This window comes from Ochotona curzoniae, unplaced genomic scaffold (assembly GCF_017591425.1).
Source record: "Ochotona curzoniae isolate NIBS_2020 unplaced genomic scaffold, NIBS_Ocur_1.0 contig_4516, whole genome shotgun sequence".
In the NCBI taxonomy this organism is placed as follows: domain Eukaryota; kingdom Metazoa; phylum Chordata; class Mammalia; order Lagomorpha; family Ochotonidae; genus Ochotona; species Ochotona curzoniae.
This window is the reverse complement of record NW_024466313.1, coordinates 2607582-2627244: the sequence shown is the minus strand read 5'-3', so window position 1 is coordinate 2627244 and position 19663 is coordinate 2607582. Positions and strand designations below refer to the sequence as shown.

The window sequence follows — 19663 nt, the reverse complement described above, 5'->3', positions numbered from 1 at the left end:
AAGCCTTTGCCTGGGGTGCTGGCTTCCCATATGAGTACCCATTTGAGTCCCAGCTGCTTCACCTCCAATTCAGCTCCCTGCTTGTGGCCTGGGCCCCTGCACCCGCGTGGGAGACCCAGGTGAAGCTTCTGGCCCAGCCCAGGCTGTTGTGGCCATCTGGGGAGTAACCAGCAGGTGCAAGGTCTGTGTGTCTCCCCTTTTCTGGACTCTGCCTTTCAAATAAGCAAAAAAAATTTTTTTTAATTCAAAATCTTCGTATAGCTTTTTCATTGTTTTAATTTGGAAGGCATTTAGAAAAATATTTATTTTTATTAGAAAGTCAGATATACAGAGAGAAGGACAGACAGAGAGGAAAATCTTGCATCTGTTGATTCACTGTCCAAGTGGCCACACTGGCCAGAGCTGCGTCGATCTGAAGCCAGGACCCAGGAGCTCCTCTGGGTCTCCCACATGTGTGCAGAGTCCCAAGGCTTTGGGCCATCCTCCACTGCTTTCCCAGGCCACAAGCAGGGAGCTGAACGGGAAGCAGGACTGCTGGGATTAGAACCGGCGCCCATATGGGATCCCAGAGCGTGCTAGGCAAGGACTTTAGCCACTAGGCTACCATGCTGGGCCCTTAAATAAGCAAAATCTTAAAAAAAAAAAAAAGTTCCTTTGAAACCCACGCACAGCCTTTCGCTCATGTATGTTTTGTGGAAGTCTGCGTGGCGCCCTGGCATAGCACGCGAACTGCCAGCTGTGGGCAGCAAAACGAAACACACCACTGCCTTGTGAAGGATTCCTGGTTTCTCCCCCTTCTTGCAGTGAGCTGAATGCCAAATCTAAGGAGCTGCACCTGCGTATCTCAGAGGACGGGCAGCCCTCAGGTGAGTGACGGGTGGCTGGCCGAGGAAGGGACAGGTGGGCGGCCCCTGCGAGGTGGCCTGCCCCGCGCGTGACGCACTCCAGGTTTCCTGGGAGGCGTGTTGAGGCAAAGGCAGTTGTGTTGCTGACGCTGAGCTAGAGGAGAATAGCGGACCATGGCGTGGGAGATGCTGACCGTGGCACCGGGCATTTTGGGTCGTTCTCCATCACACCCGTCTTTTTTTCCTCCTTTTGGAAAAGCCCCTCATGTATTTTGGGAAGATGATCAACTGGTTTATTGAGAAGGATTCAAGGACTGGGTGCTTGGCCGTCAGTTTAGATGGACATATCCTGTAGCAGAGTGCCTGAGTTCCATTCCCAACCTAGGGTCCAGCTTCCTGCAAGTGTAGACCTGCCTGCGAGGCCACGGGGACGGTCCCTGGGCTGCGGCCTCCCGCCTGCGAGGTCATGGAGATGGCCATGGTCCCTGGGCTGCGGCCTCCCACCCACAAGGCCTGCATGGTGTTCCTGGCTTTGGCGCTGGCCCAGCCCTGGCTGTTGCGATCATTTGGGGAGTGAGCCAGCGCCCACACCACTGATTCAGTCATGTGCAGCTGTCTCCCTGCCTCCCCCAGCCATCTGCAGAATTCTTTGCATTTTTCCAGGCTGAACCTGTGCTGCCTTAGTTCCTGACTTGCTCTGTCCTCTCCTCTCAACCCCTGGCTCTACTTCCCATCGCCTGGCCTTGCTCTGTAGAATCAGTCACAGTGGCTTAGCTGGGACAGAACAAAGCACCAGCCTCGGTCGTGGTCATTCCAGTGCACTGGGGCCTGTGTGCACCTGTGGATGAACCTGCAGCTTCCGGCCCTGCCCAGGGCTGTCAGATTCCCCCCGGCACAGGTGGAGAAGTGGGGATCCCATGCTTGGCTCACCCAGCTGTGACACCAAGCCACTGGCGATCACTCCGATCCTGCAGATCCTGCCCAGACACTAGGTGATCCGAAGCCACTGCCGCTTGAGTCACCCAGTCCCCAGAGGGCACAGGTCGGAGCCGGGGGGCCCAGAGGGATGCCCAGTCCCCAGTGCCCAGCACGCTCCTGCAGGTCCTTCCAGCACAGCCCGATGGTATCCACATGTCAGACTGCAAGGCACAGTGCACAGACGCCCTCCAGCCCTCTGCTCCAGCCCATGTAACTTTGCCCAGTTTTCCTGCATTGGTTTGTGCTCACGCACTTGCTCACTTCCTCCTTCTGTCTTGCTCTCTCTTCACATACAAACACATACACACCCACATGCATGTGCACGTGTGTACATTCACACCAGTGCACCCATGCATACCACACACACATGCATGCATTTGTGCAATCTAAGCAAACGCACGGGTGCACACACGTGTCCACAGATACAGGCATGGGCACACTCCACAGGCACCGCTGTGTGCTCACACACGAACGTGAACTGCACAGGGAAGCTTGCATTGCATCAGGTGAGGGGGCTGCTCCCTGCTGCACACACCTGCACACACCTGCACACACCTGCAGACACCTGCACACACCTGCGCACACCTGCAGACACCTGCACACACCTGCGCACACCTGCAGACACCTGCACACACCTGCGCACACCTGCACACACCTGCACATACCTGCGCACACCTGCACACACCTGCACACACCTGCGCACACCTGCACATACCTGCAGACACCTGCAGACACCTGCACACACCTGCGCACACCTGCACACACCTGCAGACACCTGCACATACCTGCGCACACCTGCACACACCTGCCCACACCTGCCCACACCTGCAGTCCCGCTGTCCGACTTAGGTGACCGGGCTGCCCCCATCCCCGCCTGCCTCCCAGCATCGCCCGGGAACTCAGCAGCCGGGTCCCAGCAGGAGGACCCCGAAGGAGGTCAGCCCCTCTGAATTTTCTGGCATTGACCTTTAGACACATTCCAACCTGAAATGCAGAGTTACAGAGAAGGGGCTGAGATCTTCCATCCGTCGGTTCACTCCCCGAGGGGCCACATGGCTGGAGCTGAACCAGTCCCAAGCCAGTAGCTTCTTCCAGGCCTCCCATGTGGATGCAGGGGCCCAGGTCCTTGGGCCATCTTCTGTTCTCCCAGGAAATTAGCAGGAAGCTGGATGGGAAGTGGAGCAGCCAGGATTTGAACTGGCACCCATAGGAAATGTTGGTGCTAAGGCAGTGGCTTTATGCACTATGCCTCAGCACCAGCCCCTCTCTGTCTTTGCAGGTTGGCTGGCGGTAGCCACGGTCCCGTTAGATTTATTTAAGAAGCAGCCTTCTGGACCCCAGAGCTTTGCGCTGGCCAGCGGCTCCGCGTTCAGCGGCCCCGTGTTGGGCTCCGTCACTGCTGAGGTAGGTTCGTGGCCCAGCCTCTCCCTGGGTCTAGTCCTGCTCTGCCCACTGCTGGAAGGAGCCTGGTAACCTGCTCCCAGGTGGCACAGCGGGTGGCTCGTGACCTGTGCAGTCCAGCCCATGGGTGGTTGTGGTCTCGGCTGTGGCAAGTTTGCACTTTGCCCCCTCAGGGGGCTGACGCCAGGAGACCTGCTTGGTCCCCCAGCTTTTATTCCCACTGTTTTGGGTGGAGGCGGCTCTGTCTGGGTCTCCTGGTTTGCTGTCTTCCCCTTCACAGCAGGGATGGAGCATGGTTGGTACTTGGTCCTCCAGTGACCACACCCTTTTCTGCAGTTTTTGTACGTAGAACCTGGTGAATCCAAGGGCTGGCAGGCCCCGCTCCCTACACCTGCTACAAAGATAGAAAAGGATCGCACGGTGATGCCGTGTGGCACCGTGGTCACCACCGTCACCGCTGTGAAGACCAAGCCTCGATTCGATGTGGGCAGGGCCTCCCCGCTGAGTTCCGGTGAGACCCCCGGCAGTGTCCCACCTGTAGGCCCTATGAGCGCTGGCCTCCGTTTTAAGATTTGTTTGTTTGACTGGCAGAATGGCCAAGAGAGGGAGGGAGGAGGGGAAAGAAACAGGGAGGTCTGATGTTGGCTAGTTCACTCCCCAAGTGTCCACTAAGGCCGGACCTAAGGCCTGTTCCCCCACAGCCACGATGGGGACCAGGGGCTCACTCCCCGACGGCCACGATGGGGACCAGGGGCTCGCTCCCCTACGGCCACGATGGGCGGGCCCAGGAGCTCACTCCCCGACGGCCACGATGGGCGGGCCCAGGAGCTCACTCCCCGACGGCCACGATGGGCGGGCCCAGGAGCTCACTCCCCGACGGCCACGATGGGGACCAGGGGCTCACTCCCCGACGGCCACGATGGGGACCAGGAGCTCACTCCCCTACGGCCACGATGGGGACCAGGGGCTCGCTCCCCTACGGCCACGATGGGGACCAGGGGCTCACTCCCCGACGGCCACGATGGGGACCAGGGGCTCACTCCCCTACGGCCACGATGGGGACCAGGAGCTCACTCCCCGACGGCCACGATGGGGACCAGGGGCTCACTCCCCTACGGCCACGATGGGGACCAGGAGCTCACTCCCCGACGGCCACGATGGGGACCAGGGGCTCACTCCCCTACGGCCACGATGGGCGGGCCCAGGAGCTCACTCCCCGACGGCCACGATGGGCGGGCCCAGGAGCTCACTCCCCGACGGCCACAATGGGGACCAGGAGCTCACTCCCCGACGGCCACGATGGGGACCAGGGGCTCACTCCCCGACGGCCACGATGGGGACCAGGGGCTCACTCCCCTACGGCCACGATGGGGACCAGGGGCTCACTCCCCGACGGCCACGATGGGGACCAGGGGCTCACTCCCCTACGGCCACGATGGGGACCAGGAGCTCACTCCCCGACGGCCACGATGGGGACCAGGGGCTCACTCCCCTACGGCCACGATGGGCGGGCCCAGGAGCTCACTCCCCGACGGCCACGATGGGCGGGCCCAGGAGCTCACTCCCCGACGGCCACAATGGGGACCAGGAGCTCACTCCCCGACGGCCACGATGGGGACCAGGGGCTCACTCCCCGACGGCCACGATGGGCGGGCCCAGGAGCTCACTCCCCTACGGCCACGATGGGGACCAGGGGCTCACTCCCCGACGGCCACGATGGGGACCAGGGGCTCACTCCCCTACGGCCACGATGGGCGGGCCCAGGAGCTCACTCCCCTACGGCCACGATGGGCGGGCCCAGGAGCTCACTCCCCTACGGCCACGATGGGGACCAGGGGCTCACTCCCCGACGGCCACGATGGGCGGGCCCAGGAGCTCACTCCCCGACGGCCACAATGGGGACCAGGGGCTCGCTCCCCGACGGCCACAATGGGGACCAGGAGCTCACTCCCCTACGGCCACGATGGGGACCAGGGGCTCACTCCCCTACGGCCACAATGGGGACCAGGGGCTCGCTCCCCTACGGCCACAATGGGGACCAGGGGCTCGCTCCCCTACGGCCACAATGGGGACCAGGAGCTCACTCCCCGACGGCCACAATGGGGACCAGGGGCTCGCTCCCCGACGGCCACAATGGGGACCAGGGGCTCGCTCCCCGACGGCCACAATGGGGACCTAGCTCATTCCCTCACGGCCACAGTGGGGACCTGTCTCCCCCAAAGCCACAACGGGGATCCGGGAGCTCCCTGTACGTCTCCCAGGTGGGTGCAGGAGCCCTAGTGCTTGAGCCATTTTGCCCTCTCCTCTCCAGTGGATAAGAAGCAGAGCAGCCACGGCAAACCTGTGCTCCAATGTCACATGCAGTGACTTAACCACTGCACCCCTGCACCAAGTGCCTCTTTTTTTTTTTTTTTTAAGATTTCATTTTATTAGAAAGGCAGATTTGCAGAGAGGAGAGACTGAAAGAGCTTCCATCTACTGGCTTACTGCCCAGATGGTCGCATTGGCCAGAACTGACCTAACATGAAACCAGGAGCCAGGAACTTCTTCCAGGTCTCCTACATGAGTGCAGGGGGTACCCATGTACCCTGTTGCTTTCCAGGACACAGGCAGGGAGCTGGATGGGAAGCAGGACAGCCCGGACATGAACCAGGGTCCATATGGGATGCTGGTGCCTGGAGATGGGCTAGCCAGTTGAGCCAACACGCTGGTCCTACCGCCAAGTGCTGTTAAGAACATCTCAGGGCTGGCACCATGGCAGAGCAAGCTAAGCTTCCACCTGTGGCCATGGCATCCCACATGGGCACCGGTTCAAGTCCTGGCTGCTCCGCATCTGGACCAGCTTCTTGCTTATGACCTGGGAAAGCAATGAAGAATGACTCAAATCCTTGGGACCCTGCACTCACGTCGGGGATCTGAAGGAAGTTGCTGGCTCCCAGCTTCGGTCTGGCGCAGCTCCAGCCACTGGAGCCATTTGGAGAGTGAAACAGCAGATGGAAGAGCTCTCTCTCTCTGCTTCTCCTCTGTAATTCTGCCTTTCTAAGAAATTTAAAATAATGGAGAAATAAATCTTAAAAAAACAAAACCAACCCACAGCCCAGGAGCACAGGTCCCGGGCAAGGCCGGCCTGTCTTGTTGTTGGGCGGTAACCTTGGGGGTCATCGGGAGCTGTAGCCTGGCACCCATTCCTGTGCGGACACTCTGCGGCCACACTTGGCTCAGGTTCCCCACCCTGTGTCGTCCACCGGGGCCACCGCCACACGCGGCCCTGGGTGACCGAGGTCTCCCCTGCAGAGTCACCCGTGAAGACGCCTGTCAAGGTGAAGCTCATTGAGAAGGACATCTCCATCCAAGCCATCCCCTGCCACGGCGCGCCCGTCAGCAAAGCCTTCTCGGCCTCCGACACAGGTAGCCCGCGCCTGGCCTGGGCCCCTAGTGCTCCGTGCGCTCCGCGGCTCTAGCCTGGGAGGTGGCCGCTGCGGAGTCTGGGGAAACCACTCTTCTCCTTCCTACCTGCCCTCTCCTCTCCCCTGCCCCTTCCTCTCTCTTCCCCTCTCCCCCCTTCCTTCCACACCGCTCCCTCCTTCCCATTCTGCTTTCCCTCCAAGCCTCCGCTGTGGGGGGACTTGGCCCAGCACCCCTGCTGCTGACTCCTTGGCTGTGTGTGGGTGCGGTTCTCCTGTCCAGGCTCTGCTGTTTGTTTTCCTGTCCTTGAGAGGCACAATGAGAGAGCGAGGATCTCACTCCCCAAGTGGCCGCAATGGCCAGAGCTGAGCCGGTCCAAAGCCAGGAGCCTGGGGCTTCCTCAGGGTCTCCCACGTGGGTACAGGACCCGAGGCTTTGGGCCGTCCACCACCTTCCCAGGCCACAGGCAGGGAGCTGCGCGGGAAGTGGAGCAGCCGGGACTCGAGCCAGTGCGAGGCTTTTCCTGCCAGGCCACACTCACCAACCCCAGAGTGTGAAGTTTAAGTGAACTCTTCATTGAGCTTCCCGTAAGCACGTTGGCAGTCATGTAGTAGACCCCAGGCAGCAAACTGGCCAAGAGACTGCGCCTTGGCCATCACTGGCACTAAAGTTTTATTGGAACCCAGCCGTATGGTGACACAGCTCCTGGCTGCGTTCAGACTTAGAGCCTGCCGCTGCATGCACAGGTGCTCACTGCCCTGCCTCCCATCCCGCCCCACCCCTGCAGAGCTGCTGATGCTGAACGGCCTGGACCCCGTGGCCGAGGTAGCCATCCGGCAGCTCAGCGAGTCCTCCAAGCTGAAGCTCAAGTCGCCCCGGAAGAAAAGCACCATCATCATATCGGGGATCTCCAAGGTATGGCACTGGGGGCTTCCAGAAAGTTCCGCTTCTGGTCACCACCCAGCGAGGGCGGCTGCCCTGTATTTGGGGGACACAGCACACAGGTTCTTGGGGATGGGGGCAGCTGTGTGTTCAGAGGGTGGCGTGAGGTTGCACCCCGCTGGGTCATGCTATTTAGTTAGTTTTGCCATGAGTGTGTATTTCTGTGACTGGAGAGAAGTAAGGATGGTTGCAGACAATGTCCCTCACTTGGTCTCTCTCCCCGCCCCCAACTGCTGGAGGGATAAGCCCCGTGCCGGCCATGGCCTGCTCAGGGGATGCTGGGATCTTCTGCTTGTGTCCGAGAGGGAAGCTGGGAAGCCTGTGGAATGGGGGGAAGCAAGAGGCAGGATGGAGTGTGTGCTGACAGTGGACCGCTAGGAGGGGCCCAGGAGGGCCCGGCAGGTGCTGCTGGTGACTGGGAGCCTTGCCGCGGCGCCCAGGGTGTGCAGCCTTGAGCGGCTGTCGGGCTCCTGCATGCAGCTCCTGAGGCCACCAGGAGGGGGCGATGTCTGAACTCGCGATGGGCTGCAGCAGCAGGAATGCACCTGTCGCTGCCGCTGGAGGCCCTGCGCCCAGGCTGCACGGAGAGCTGCCCAGCGCCGCTGGCAGCAGACACACCTTGTTAGGGGGCAGGCTGCCAACTTCGCAGCTCTACCCCCCACAGCTGGCTGACTTTTCTGCTCACCCTGATGGTGCCTTCTGCCGCCACAGACCTCACTGACTCAGGACCATGACGCTGCCCTGATGCTGGACTATGCAGCCTCCATGGACAGTACCCGCCAGGAGGACATGCCGACTGCCCTCTCCTGCCCCGAGGAGGTGGCCCCGGCCTCGGCCCCGCCTGCTGAAGATGAGCCTACCCAGGTCCCAGCTGCTGCTGCTGCTGCCGCCGCCACCAGGCCCCAGGAGGATGAGCTGGAGTCCTGGGACTCGGAGAAGGAGTCCCCACAGGGGGCAGCCTGGAGCGGCCGGGTCCCGCAGGAGCCTGATGGGGACGCACTGTCTGAAAGTTCTCTCAGTGTGTCGGAGCTGGAACCTGGTGCAGTCAAGAAGCAAAAAGGTACACATCCCAGCCCTCCCCGCGGCTCAGTTCCCACGCTTGCCAAGGGCTCCAGGTCCCCTGTGCTCACCTCCTTTCCCTTGGTTTTGTCCCGTCCCACGCCATCCCGACCTGCCCCAGGTAGCTGGTGCTGGATGTGTGAGCCCTGGGATGGGGGCGCATCAGGGTCCTTGCGTGGGGACAGGCTGGGTCAGCCCTGCGATGAACGGGCATTGGTTTCTGCCTGGGCTCCTGTGGTGGGAGTTGAAGCCGCCAGGACCCTCCAAGGCATCCGCAGGAGCCGCTTCTGGTGCCGACCAAGTTGTGGAGCAAAGCCAGGCAGGCAGAGCCCGGGGTGGAGGAGTTGTGCCTCTGCAGTGGTGCCTGGTAATCTGCAGGAACTGCTAGCCCAGCCCAGCCAGGCAGCTCTGTACAGGGTCAGGGTCCCTCACCTGGGATGAGACTTAGATTCTGGGATCTGGGTGTCAGCATGGAATGGTGTGTGTGTCTCACAGAACCCACATGCATGCTAGCTCAGGTGTTGGCAGCTAGAGTTTTTAGTGTGTCTTCTTCCTTGCCCCATCCCATGGGGTCAGGTGTGCAATCTCCCACTCTTGGGGTCCCCTAAGTGCTCAGGAAACGGGGTATCAGAGCCCCTGGGGTGTTGGGGTTGTGCGTCAGGATTGCTGAACCTGTGTGTAGGGTGCCATCATTACTGCCCTTTTCTCAGCTTGAACCAGTGCCTTGGTTGGACTGCACGGGGGCCATGGTTTGACCCACATGCTCCTTGTGAGATGGCCACTGCAGGTGGCCTCGACATGAGACATTGCAAGCTGAGGACCTCGGGAGCTCACTACCCAAAGCCCCTGTGTCCAGTGGGGTGCATAAGCCAAGCTGTGCTCTGAGCCATGGGTGACCCTAGGTGTGGATTTGCACTGAGGCACCCCGGTTGGACCCAGGAACCAGGCTGTTGGCATTGGGGGGCCAGGGGTGGAGGTTAGCACTGCAGCTGGACGTCCCATGGAGAGACCACAGCCCTGTCCGACGCAGCCTTGCCAGGGACTTTGTCCTCGCTCCCCATCTTTCCTGCTTCCTGCTCCCTAGACCCGCCCTTTACCTGGGTGAAGCAGGGCCAGGCCGGGGCGGAGCTGGGTGTCAGAGAGGAGGAAGGGAAGAGAGGAGGAGGAGGAGGAGGAAGAGCAGGACTTTCCTGCACTGTTTCCAGGCCACCTGGTCTCTGCCACCTCAGGTGCCCGGGAGAGTTTGCGGCCACCTGCCTGGTGGGGACTTGGGTGGCCGTGATGTGCTCACTGGTGAGGAGTCTTGGACCAGATGACACCCAGGTGGTTGGGCTGCAGTCACCACCCACCCTACATGCTTAGGCATAGCCCGTGGGCATACACTGGGGTCACCACACACGCCTGTCCACATAGCACATGTGTGCACATACAAACATGCCCACACACGCAGCATCAGGGGCCCTGGGTATTCAGATCGTGAGAGGCGCAAGGGCTTGGTTCCCCGTGGGTGCAGACCCTGCTGCCACACCGTGCCAAGTCTCCTGCGGGCCTTCATCCCAGCCCTGCTTAGTGAACCTTCCAGATCTCTCCCTTGGCTCCCAGCCTGGCTGGGTCCTGGCCATCATGTGTGTCTCCTTCCAACCGCCTGCACGGGCCCCTTTTGTGAGGGGAAGAGTCTGGGTGTGGGAACCCCAGGGGCTGCTTCCTCTCCGAACCCCAACCCCAGCCGTCAGTCTGCGTTCCTTATGCAGACCCACAGGTGGGCCTGCAGTGTCCCCAGTGTCTGCAGGAGGCGCTGTCGAGCCTCAGGCAATGCTGGGCTAGGGGGACCCCTGGCATTTCTCTTTTGTCCACTAAGAGGGCTCCCCTCCGTGGTCACCAAAGCTTAGTACGTGGTAGACATCCCACCTGTGTCCTCCATCATGACTGGCTGTGTTTAGCAGTGTCTTGTGTGTGTCTGCACGTGGGAGGTGGTGGCAACGATTTCCCGTTTTCAGAAGTGTTTTAACAGCTGCTCAGCCAGGGAAGGGACTGGACTGCCACACCCTGTGCCTGCAGGGCAGTAGGGGGACACGTGTGTATGGTGCGTGTTTTATCATGAGTTGAGATCGGGCGGGCATGTGCAGAGGAGCCAGGGCTGGGGACAGGGGCCGCATGGGCAGGCTCGGGGCTGGCCATGTGCCACGAGGGCTCGGGGCTCGGGGCTTGGGGCTCGGAGCTCGGAGCTCGGGGCTCGGGGCTTGGGGCTTGGAGCTCGGGGCTCGGGGCTCAAGGCTCGGGGCTCAGGGCTCAGGGCTCGGGGCTCAAGGCTCGGGGCTTAGGACTCGGGGCTTGGGGCTCGGGGCTTGGGGTTCAAGGCTTGGGGCTCGGGGCTTTGGGCTTGGAGCTCGGGGCTTGGGGTTCAAGGCTCGGGGCTCAAGGCTCGGGGCTTGGGGCTCAAGGCTCAGGGCTCGAGGTTCAAGGCTCGGGGCTCAGGGCTCAGGGCTCAAGGCTCGGGGCTCAGGGCTCAAGGCTCGGGGCTTGGGGTTCAAGGCTCGGGGCTCGGGGCTCGGGGCTTGGGGCTCGGTGTCCTGCATTCTGATGCTGCTCTCGCACATTTTTATTTTCGCTTCTCGCTTCTCTGCGTCTGGTGCGCGCTCCCTTTAACCTAAGAGGACGGCCATGGCAGCCAGAGCTGACCGCCTGCACAGTAAGTGCCTGTCCTGTCGCTGGTTGCGTGTACGTGGCCTCGCTGTGCGGGAGGTGTGGAATCACCGGGAATGCACCTGCCTTCCCGCCCCATCCCATCCCCCCTCCCAGGTTGCCCCTTTGCCCTGTGTTTCCTCCTCTAAAATGCTGGAGCTAAAGTGATCATAGGAGGAGTTTTACAAAGTGCCTGGAGAACGAGAATTCAAAGATCGATTGGTTTGGGTGGAAAGCAATTTTGCAATCCATGGGTCCCAGGATCTTAAAAAAAAAAAAATTGTAACTAGGAGCATGGTGGGTTCCCAAAATATTTTGCAAACAAAATAACCTTATCCCACCTTCTCCTGGGAACTGCTTCCGGTTCCCACAAGCACCTTCATCCCAACCTGAGGGTCAGGGGTGGACACCGCCTGTCACCTGCCAAAGGTGCAGCTGCCCTTGAGCAGGCCCTGGGGGTGAGCAGACGCTCTGGCCCTTGGCCGACTGCAGCTCCCCCCTGTTTTTCTGCCCGCTGCTAACGCCCCTTAGGCCCTGCTAGGGGGACGCACTTGGGAATGCTTGCAACAGGAAAACTTTTAACTGAGCAGAATTCTTTTTCGTTCCTTCCCATGGGCCTTCAGCTTTCTTGGAGATCCCTTTGAAACGTGGTAGGACGCTTTTCCTCCAGCTCGCTACCCATGTAAACATGGTGGTTACCGGCCGCAGAGTTCACATGACCTCTGGCCAGTTGTTGCACAAGGACGTTTGAAGGTTAGGCTGAGCCCAGCCATGTAGCACGGGGAGCTAAGCCACTGCCTGTGACTCTGGCACCCCAGGTGCATGCTGGTCCAAGTCCTGGCTGCTCCACTTCTGATCCAGCTTCCTGCTAATCACCTGGGAAAGCAGCATAAGATGGCCCGAGGGCTGGGGCTCCCTACATACGAGGGAGACCTGGAGGGAGCTCCTGGCTCCTGGCTTCTGCCTGTGGAAGCCCCTGAACTAACAGGTGCACACGCACTCCTCTCTGTGCCTCACTCTTTCCCTGTCATTCTGCTTTTCCAATAAGTAACTCAATCTTTTTAAAAGGTGAAAGGTTGTGGCTGAGGTCTAAACCTACCCCCTGCCTGTGGGTGACATGAGGGGGCCTGGAACCCAGGGGTCTCCCCACTCTCAGGTTGTGGGTGTGGCCTTCTCCCAGACTGCCAGTCCCTGCCTCTGTCCTCCTCCTCCCCAGGTTGCAGGCCCGGCAAGGTTGAGAGCTCTGTGGGGCGGCAGGAGGCCTGGGCAGTGCCCAGTGCTACCCACGGGGACAGGAGCTGTTAGTGTCCTTTGGAGAGGACCAGGGCAGCAGTGTCCTCCACTTCAGGTCAGTCCATTGTCATCATGGGCCAGTGGACACGACACCTGCATGGTGGTGCTTCCAGACAGGCACAGCAGCAGAAGCAGGAGGGCTGGGGCGCAGCAGGACTGCCGTCTCCCAGCTTGGAAGAGCCGGGCCAGGAGCTCCGACCCAGGAATCCCAGCCATGTGTGAGCTCAGACATTCAGACCTCAGCCTCCTCGTGGGCTGGGGCCAAGACTTCTGTCCCCTGCTCCTGCCAAGGACTGGCAGGGGGACACAGGACTCAGCCCCTCCCCCACCTGCTGCCGAACCATCCACGGAGGCCAGGCTAGGTCAAGTCCAGCCACGGGAAGTGTGTGTGGAGTGCAGGGCAGGCCTGGAGCTCCCCACCAGCAGAAGGTATCACTCCGGCCGAGCAGCGCTCACCCTGTGGGATCAACTGCGGCCAGTGGGAGGGTCCGGGGCAGTGCTGGCCATGGTCTGTCCCACTTGGCAGCGTCACATGCAGGAGGAACACCCCAGAGAGCCCAGCTGCGTGGCGAAAGTGGGTTACTGGCTGCCTGGGTGCTGACAAACTACAGCAATCTCTCCGAACGCTATAGATCCACCCCCCACACCTCTTTGAGAAAGAAGATCTTCCATCACCGGTTCATTCCCAGGTGGCTACAATGCCCAGAGCTGAGCCGGTCCGAAGCCAGGAGCCCCAACATGGGCTCTTCAGACCCCGACATGGGTCGTTGTCTGGGGGCCCCTGAGCCTGCATGTGGGCGGATTTCAGAGTGTCCCACAGACACTGCCTCCCTGCTGGCTTCCTAACTTACTGAGGTCCTTCTGAGCGGCTGCCAGGGTCCCGAGAACCCAACACAAGAAGCTGTGGTGTAAAGTTAGATGCGTCCTCCCCTTTCCTGCCTCTGGAAATCCCAGGGGAAGCATGAGCAGGGCACGCACAGGTCTGCCAGCTGCTGGGCTAGTGGCCATCTTGGTAGGGTCCGTAGAAGCAGAGGTGGTCTCCGCCTCCATCCTCACTCCACATTGTCCTGTGTGCTCGCCCAGCACCTGTGCCTGAGCCCTCAGGGATCCCGCTGTGACACATTTCAGAGAACTGACCAGCCATGACACTCCCCAAGTAAGGCCAGGTGCTGAGCAGTCAGCTGACACTCTGGCTCAGCCATGTGGGGGCTCACGGCTGACACTCTGGCTCAGCCTTGTGGGGGCTCACGGCTCAGCCCACGGTACCGTCCCATGCAGACCACAGCTCCAGGCAGGGACTGGGCTGCCACGCAGTGATCAGGAAGTGGGCCTGGGAAGAGGGCGTGGCAGTGAGCTATTCACACATGATGGCCCTCTAGATTTGGGTTCCGTTTCTGCTCCCCATCCCAGCCTGTCCGCTGAGGCACATCCTGGAAGCAGCAGGTGCCTGGGACCCACATGGGAGCCCCGGATGGAGTTGGGGGCTTCCTGCCTTTGCCTGCCCTCGGCCTTGAGCTGTTATGGACATTTGAGGGGATGAAGTGGTGGATGGGAGCTCGCTCCGTCTCCCTCCCTCTCTGTGTCTTTTAAGTAGAAGGAACATTTTATAAAAGGATTGCCTGCCACATGCTGTCCTTACCGACCCCCACCCTGGAGCCCAGGTCCAAGGCATTCCCCAGAGATACCCTTTACCACAGTGGTAGCCCCCAGAGTCATAGCCTGCCCACGGTCATTATTCAGCACCCCAGCTGTGGCTTCCCTGTCTGAGGGAGGGGAGCCCAGGACACTGCCTTTCTTGTCCCTGCTTTTCCTCCAACCCTGGACTGGGGTGCCCACCCTTCTCAGCACAGGTGTGCCATCCCACCTTCACAGCACAGGTGTGCCGTCCCACCCTTCTCAGCACAGGTGTGCCATCCCACCTTCACAGCACAGGTGTGCCATCCCACCTTCACAGCACAGGTGTGCCATCCCACCCTTCTCAGCACAGGTGTGCCGTCCCACATTCACAGCACAGGTGTGCCATCCCACCTTCACAGCACAGGTGTGCTGTGCAAGGCTTCGTGCAGGTGATCTTGGTTTTCATGATTACATCAGTGCATGACTTGACTGGGCTCTCACAGTCGTGCCGGCTGCCCCCAGGTCACCAAGAAGATCACGGGCCAGCCTGGCTGGTGCTAGAATGCTGAGCCACTTTGTGCAAAGGCAGATGAATGGTTCATGGCGGCCCTACCATGTGATCTTGAACTTGACCTTGATGGGTTCCTGGTGGATGGCTACTCAACTTCTTCCCTCTCCCTGTGCTGCTGGGTTGCTCGTAGGAAACCAAACTTGGGTAGGTTGCAAACAGGCCAGTGACAGATGTCCCTTAGCTACTGCAGGAGCTGGACTTTTCCAGACAATGTTCCCAATGGAACAAATACCCCTTCCGCATTCCTAGGAACATGTCCTCAGGGTCTTTGCTTTGGTTTCTGAGTGTGATGCTCCTTTCTGGGGACGTGGTGGGGCTTGGCCATTTTCTTAAGGAAGGGAACTTGGTGTGGCCAGGGTGACACCCACCACATGGTCAGGCCATCATTGGCCAAAGTCCCTTCCCTGAGTGTGGTGGCCCAGGCTCCGTGCTTCCGCCCCGGGCAGTCTCTGGCTGCATTTCACTGTCAACGTGCAAACAAACTCTGGCTTCTGTGCCAGCCATCGGCCTCTCCCAGTCCCCCTAAGTTGCAGTTCCTTAAGCAGTTAGTCAGTTCTTAGAAGAGCCACGTTCTCCCAGGCGTGGGCCTGCCCCGTCCTGCCCCAAGTCCCCCAGCACCCCTGACCGGCTGTCTTCCCTGTGCTTGACTTTTCCAGGGGGCTTTTTAAGGAAAGGTGCCAAGCTGTTCTTCCGCCGGCGGCATCCACAGAAGGACCCGGGCCTGAGCCAGTCGCACAATGACCTCGTATTCCTGCAACAGCCAGAGAGCGCCCGGAGGAAAGGGGCCACCCTCACGGGCATGCTGAACAGAAAGCTGCGTGCCAGACACCGGAACAAGATGGCTGTGAACGGCGAGCCCACAGAGCCACAAGGCCATGGCCTGCGTTAGCGCCCCACGCCCGCCCGAGGGACACACAGGCATACGCTGCACCTGCCGCCCCATCACTTCGTCTTATAAAGGGAAGGAAAAAAAAAAAACAACTGCCTCTCCAGGCAGGATGCCTCCCTGCCCCTCAGGGAGGGCTGGCCAAGCTGGCTGATGCCAGGTGTGACCCAAAGGCTGGCGCTGGGCTCCAAGCTCAGTGTCGGGGCTAGCCACCAGCAGGCAACCGAGGATGTGAGCGGAAGCTCAGAGCCCGGTGAGCTGCAGGGACGGGTATGGGGGGCCCTGTGTTCCCCCTGTGCCCCTCAGCAGGTGGGCGGGCCACCTCTCTTTATGTGCTGCTTAAAATTAAGACTGTGCAGGGAGGCGGGCCAGGCGGGGTTCCTCACTAGCGGAGAAGGTAGGGAAGTGGTCATGTTGCGAGACTTTTTCCTTCCTGTTTGCCCCAGAGCTGGAGCTTGTCCGCAGGGGACGCCCAACACTTCACTAAGTTCCCTGGAGCTCGCCTGCAGGTGGGAGAGCTCTCACTCATGTGCTCTTCCTGTCTCCTCGGCGGCCGTGGGGCAGCCATGGGGCAGTGGGTGGCCTGTCTCCTCGGCAGCCGTGGGGCAGCCATGGGGCAGTGGGTGGTGAGTACAACAGCCACAACACCAATACTGGCTTTCTGCCCAGCCTTGCCGATAGCCCTAGCCCGAATCACCTAGGGAGAGAATGGAGTTGCTTTGTGTCTCAGGGGTGCAGCTCGAAGAAGTGGAACAACAGCTTAAATGGGTTCGCCTTCCCAGCTCTCCAAAGGCCCAGCTGCCTCTGGCAGTCCTTGTTTGGGTTGCCATGGAAACAGTTGCCAACCAGGCAATGTGCTTTTACCCCGTGGCTTTGGAGCCACATTCTCACTCAGGATGCCCCCAGCTGGGCCACTGTGTTTCCAGGCTGCCCGCCCCTCTCCTTGCCCGGATGCAATACCTCCAACCGCCGCAAGGCTCGTGGACAGTGAGTATGTGGACAGTTCATGAAGGTCACTCCCCCACTCCCCTCAAAGCCGTTCTAGACACCTGACTCGTCACAGAGGTGGCGGCAGCCTCACCTGCTAACCCTGGAGCCTAGCCGAGAGCCGCGATGGCAGGAAGCCTGGGCAGGGAAAAGCCAGCAGAGCGGGCTGAGCTCCCTGTGCGTCTTTGGAAGGGATCTGAAAACTGTAGTAGGGAATTGCACTCTAAACTACGTGCTCATAATAATAACACTATGTTCCAAGAATGAATGAAGAAGTGACCACAGAATGAAGTTTGCACTTTGCTTAAAAGATGCTGTCCCGCTGTCGATCATTCCGAATAGCACCTGTTCCAAAATGCAAACACGGGAGACCTCGTTAGTTCCCAAGGGTGCGTTCCCCACGTGGGTGCCTTGAGAGGAGCGAGGCACAGCCCCCTGAGGATGCACCTGCTGCCTGCCCAAGGTATGGACAGAGCCTGGGAGGGGTCGGCGTGACATCCCCGGGGCCATTGCTAGTCGCTGAGTGGAAGGTGTTCACCCAGGTTGAGTGTTCCCTAGATGATGTTCTGGAAGCTTCCGGCTTCAGAATTTGGGGATTTAAGATCTGGCCTGACTTTGTGGGTCGAGCGTCCCTCATGAGAATCCAAGTGCTCCTGTGGGTGTTCGGGTGTGAGAACAGTTGGGGCTTTCCAGTGAGGGCTTTGTCACCTATGTGGACTTTGTGGTTTGTTCAGTTTGAAAGCTCCAGATGGGCTTCTGTGTGTTTACATGTGATGGCACCAACGTCCTGGGCTAGCCTTTCTCCCTCTGGGTCCATGTGGCACTGTCCCATGGCCAAGTTCACCCCAGAGCCTTGGGTGTGCCACTGCCAGCAGATGCACTCCTGGTGTGTGCAGCTCACAGTGGTTCCCAAAAGTGGCAGAGAACTCGCCTGTGGCAGGGAGTTTAACTGCAAAGAATTGGAAATGAGAGAGGGAGAGTCAGGCTGCCTCCGTACTTGTACTTGAATATTCCACACCTTCTGACCCAGGTGCACGCGGGCATTTATGTTAAAACCGTTAAAGATCCAATCCAATTTGACACCAGACACCAAATATGTGAGTCCCTTACCTCTTCTCCGCCCAAGGTGGCCCGATTCTGTTTTTGTTCTTTGATGGGAGTGATTTGCAGGAGCTTGCGGTCAAAGCAACTTCTGCCTGAACTCACAGACCTCTCTCTCTCCCCCTCTCTCTCGCAGCCTGAGTGAGCTGCCAGCCCCTCCCGGGGTGCTGTGTGTGGGGACAGGGGTTTCCTTGTAGCAATAAGTAACAAAGCAGCCATCTCCTGATCCCAGTTGAAAAACTGCTGTGAGAACAGGGACATGGAGACTTTCATGTTCATCAGGCTTCAAGTTCAAGTTCAGAACCAGCCCATGCAGCCCTGAGGTGGCATCTAGGTCAGTGACACATTTCAGTGCCTGCCTGAGTCTCGCACCCAGGGAGGACAGGTACAGTTTCTGGAGTAAAAGCTAAGTGAGGTATGGTCACTGTTAGAAGCAGGTGCTTTCTGGGGCTAAAGCCTCAGCCTGTGAGCCCGTGGACACTGGCGGTCACAAGGGACATCTCTATTGGATATGTCTCCGTTCAAAGCCAGGGGCTTCTTCCAGGTCTCCCATGTGGGTGCAGGGGCCCAAGGCTTTGGGCCGTCACTGCTTTTCCAAGGCTTGAGTAGGGAGCTGGAAGGGAATTGGAGCAGCTGGGACAGGAGCTGGTGCCCTTATGGGATCCCTGCAGTTGCAAGGTGAAGGTTTGGTCCCTAGGCTGTTGCCACTGGGACACTTTTTTTTTTTTTGAAGAAACAATTTTTTTAAAGATTTATTTATTTTTATTGGGAAGTCAGATATACAGAGAGGAGGAGAGACAGAGAGGAAAATCTTTCATGTGATGATTCACTCCCCAAATGGCCAATGCTGTGCCGATCTGAAGCCAGGAGCCAGGAACAACTTCTAGGTCTCCCACACAGGGACAGGGTCCCAGCGCTTTGGGCTGTCCTCGACTGCTTTCCCAGGCCACAGGCAGGGAGCTGGGTGGGAAGTGGAGCTACTGGGATTAGAACCGGTGCCCATATGGGATCCCAGCGTATTCAAGGCGAGGACCACTAGGCCAAGGCGCCGGGCCCTGTTTTTAACAGTACAGACCTGGGCAGCTGACCGGTTGGTTTCTGCCTCCTCAGTGTTGCTGCGAACCTTCCTTGAGAAAGGAGAGGAAATCAATAAGGTGTCCAGGGCAGCGGACGCGCAGCCACAGTCTCCATGCAGGACGGCCGGGCAGGCTCCCTGCAAGTGTGGCCGCCTATGTGGGCGACCCGTGAAGGAAATAAAAACGCACACGGACTAGCCCGCCCCGCTTTGTTTGTGCAGTACCCCCACACCACTCCCGAGGGAACCTGCAGCCTGTCCTCCCTCCTTCCCCAGGCACATTCGCAGGGAGCCGACTCGGCAGTGGAGCAGCTGGACTTGAACTCCATTACGGAGCATCCCCAGATGCCACCCCACGCTGTCCTAAGGGCCCAGCCAGACCCAGCCCTGCCTTCTCCATAAAGTGACTGCAGGGTGCCCAGGGCACCTGGGTCCACTCATGAACCCCACTCACTCCCCCATGAGGAAGTCACTTCCTGTCTCCTCTGGGGTCTGTCTGTCACGGTGATGACAGGATCAGCCCACAGCCCTGGTGTGGGGACACATAAGCTTTGCTGCTGCGCATCCTGAGCCCCTGACCTGGGACCCAGTGCTGGGGACAGAGCAGGATGCGGACAGAGAGGGACGCACGAGGTGGGCTCAGCATCCCGCACATGCACAGTGCTGCGTGTGCACCTGTGTCAACAAATCGGTCACTTAAAAAAAGATTTGTTTTTATTGGAAAGACAAATTTACAAGGAGAAGGAAAAACAGAAAGATCTGTGTGTTGGTTCACTCCCCAAGTGACCACAACGTCTGGAGCAGAGTTGATCCAAAGTTAG

At 59.5% G+C, this 19663-nt stretch overlaps 1 protein-coding gene across 1 annotated transcript in view; it reads left to right on the top strand.

Moving 5' to 3' along the window:
- C2CD2 (C2 calcium dependent domain containing 2) overlaps positions 1-15748 on the top strand; it is a 47698-nt gene extending 31950 nt beyond the window's left edge. The window contains exons 10-16 of the mRNA XM_040986602.1: positions 805-866; positions 3103-3227; positions 3561-3735; positions 6519-6632; positions 7417-7544; positions 8283-8631; positions 15450-15748. Coding sequence (XP_040842536.1) covers positions 805-866; positions 3103-3227; positions 3561-3735; positions 6519-6632; positions 7417-7544; positions 8283-8631; positions 15450-15682 — 1186 coding nt within the window. The 3' untranslated portion in view covers positions 15683-15748. The remainder of the gene's footprint in view (positions 1-804; positions 867-3102; positions 3228-3560; positions 3736-6518; positions 6633-7416; positions 7545-8282; positions 8632-15449) is intronic.
- Positions 15749-19663: the final 3915 nt, after the last annotated feature.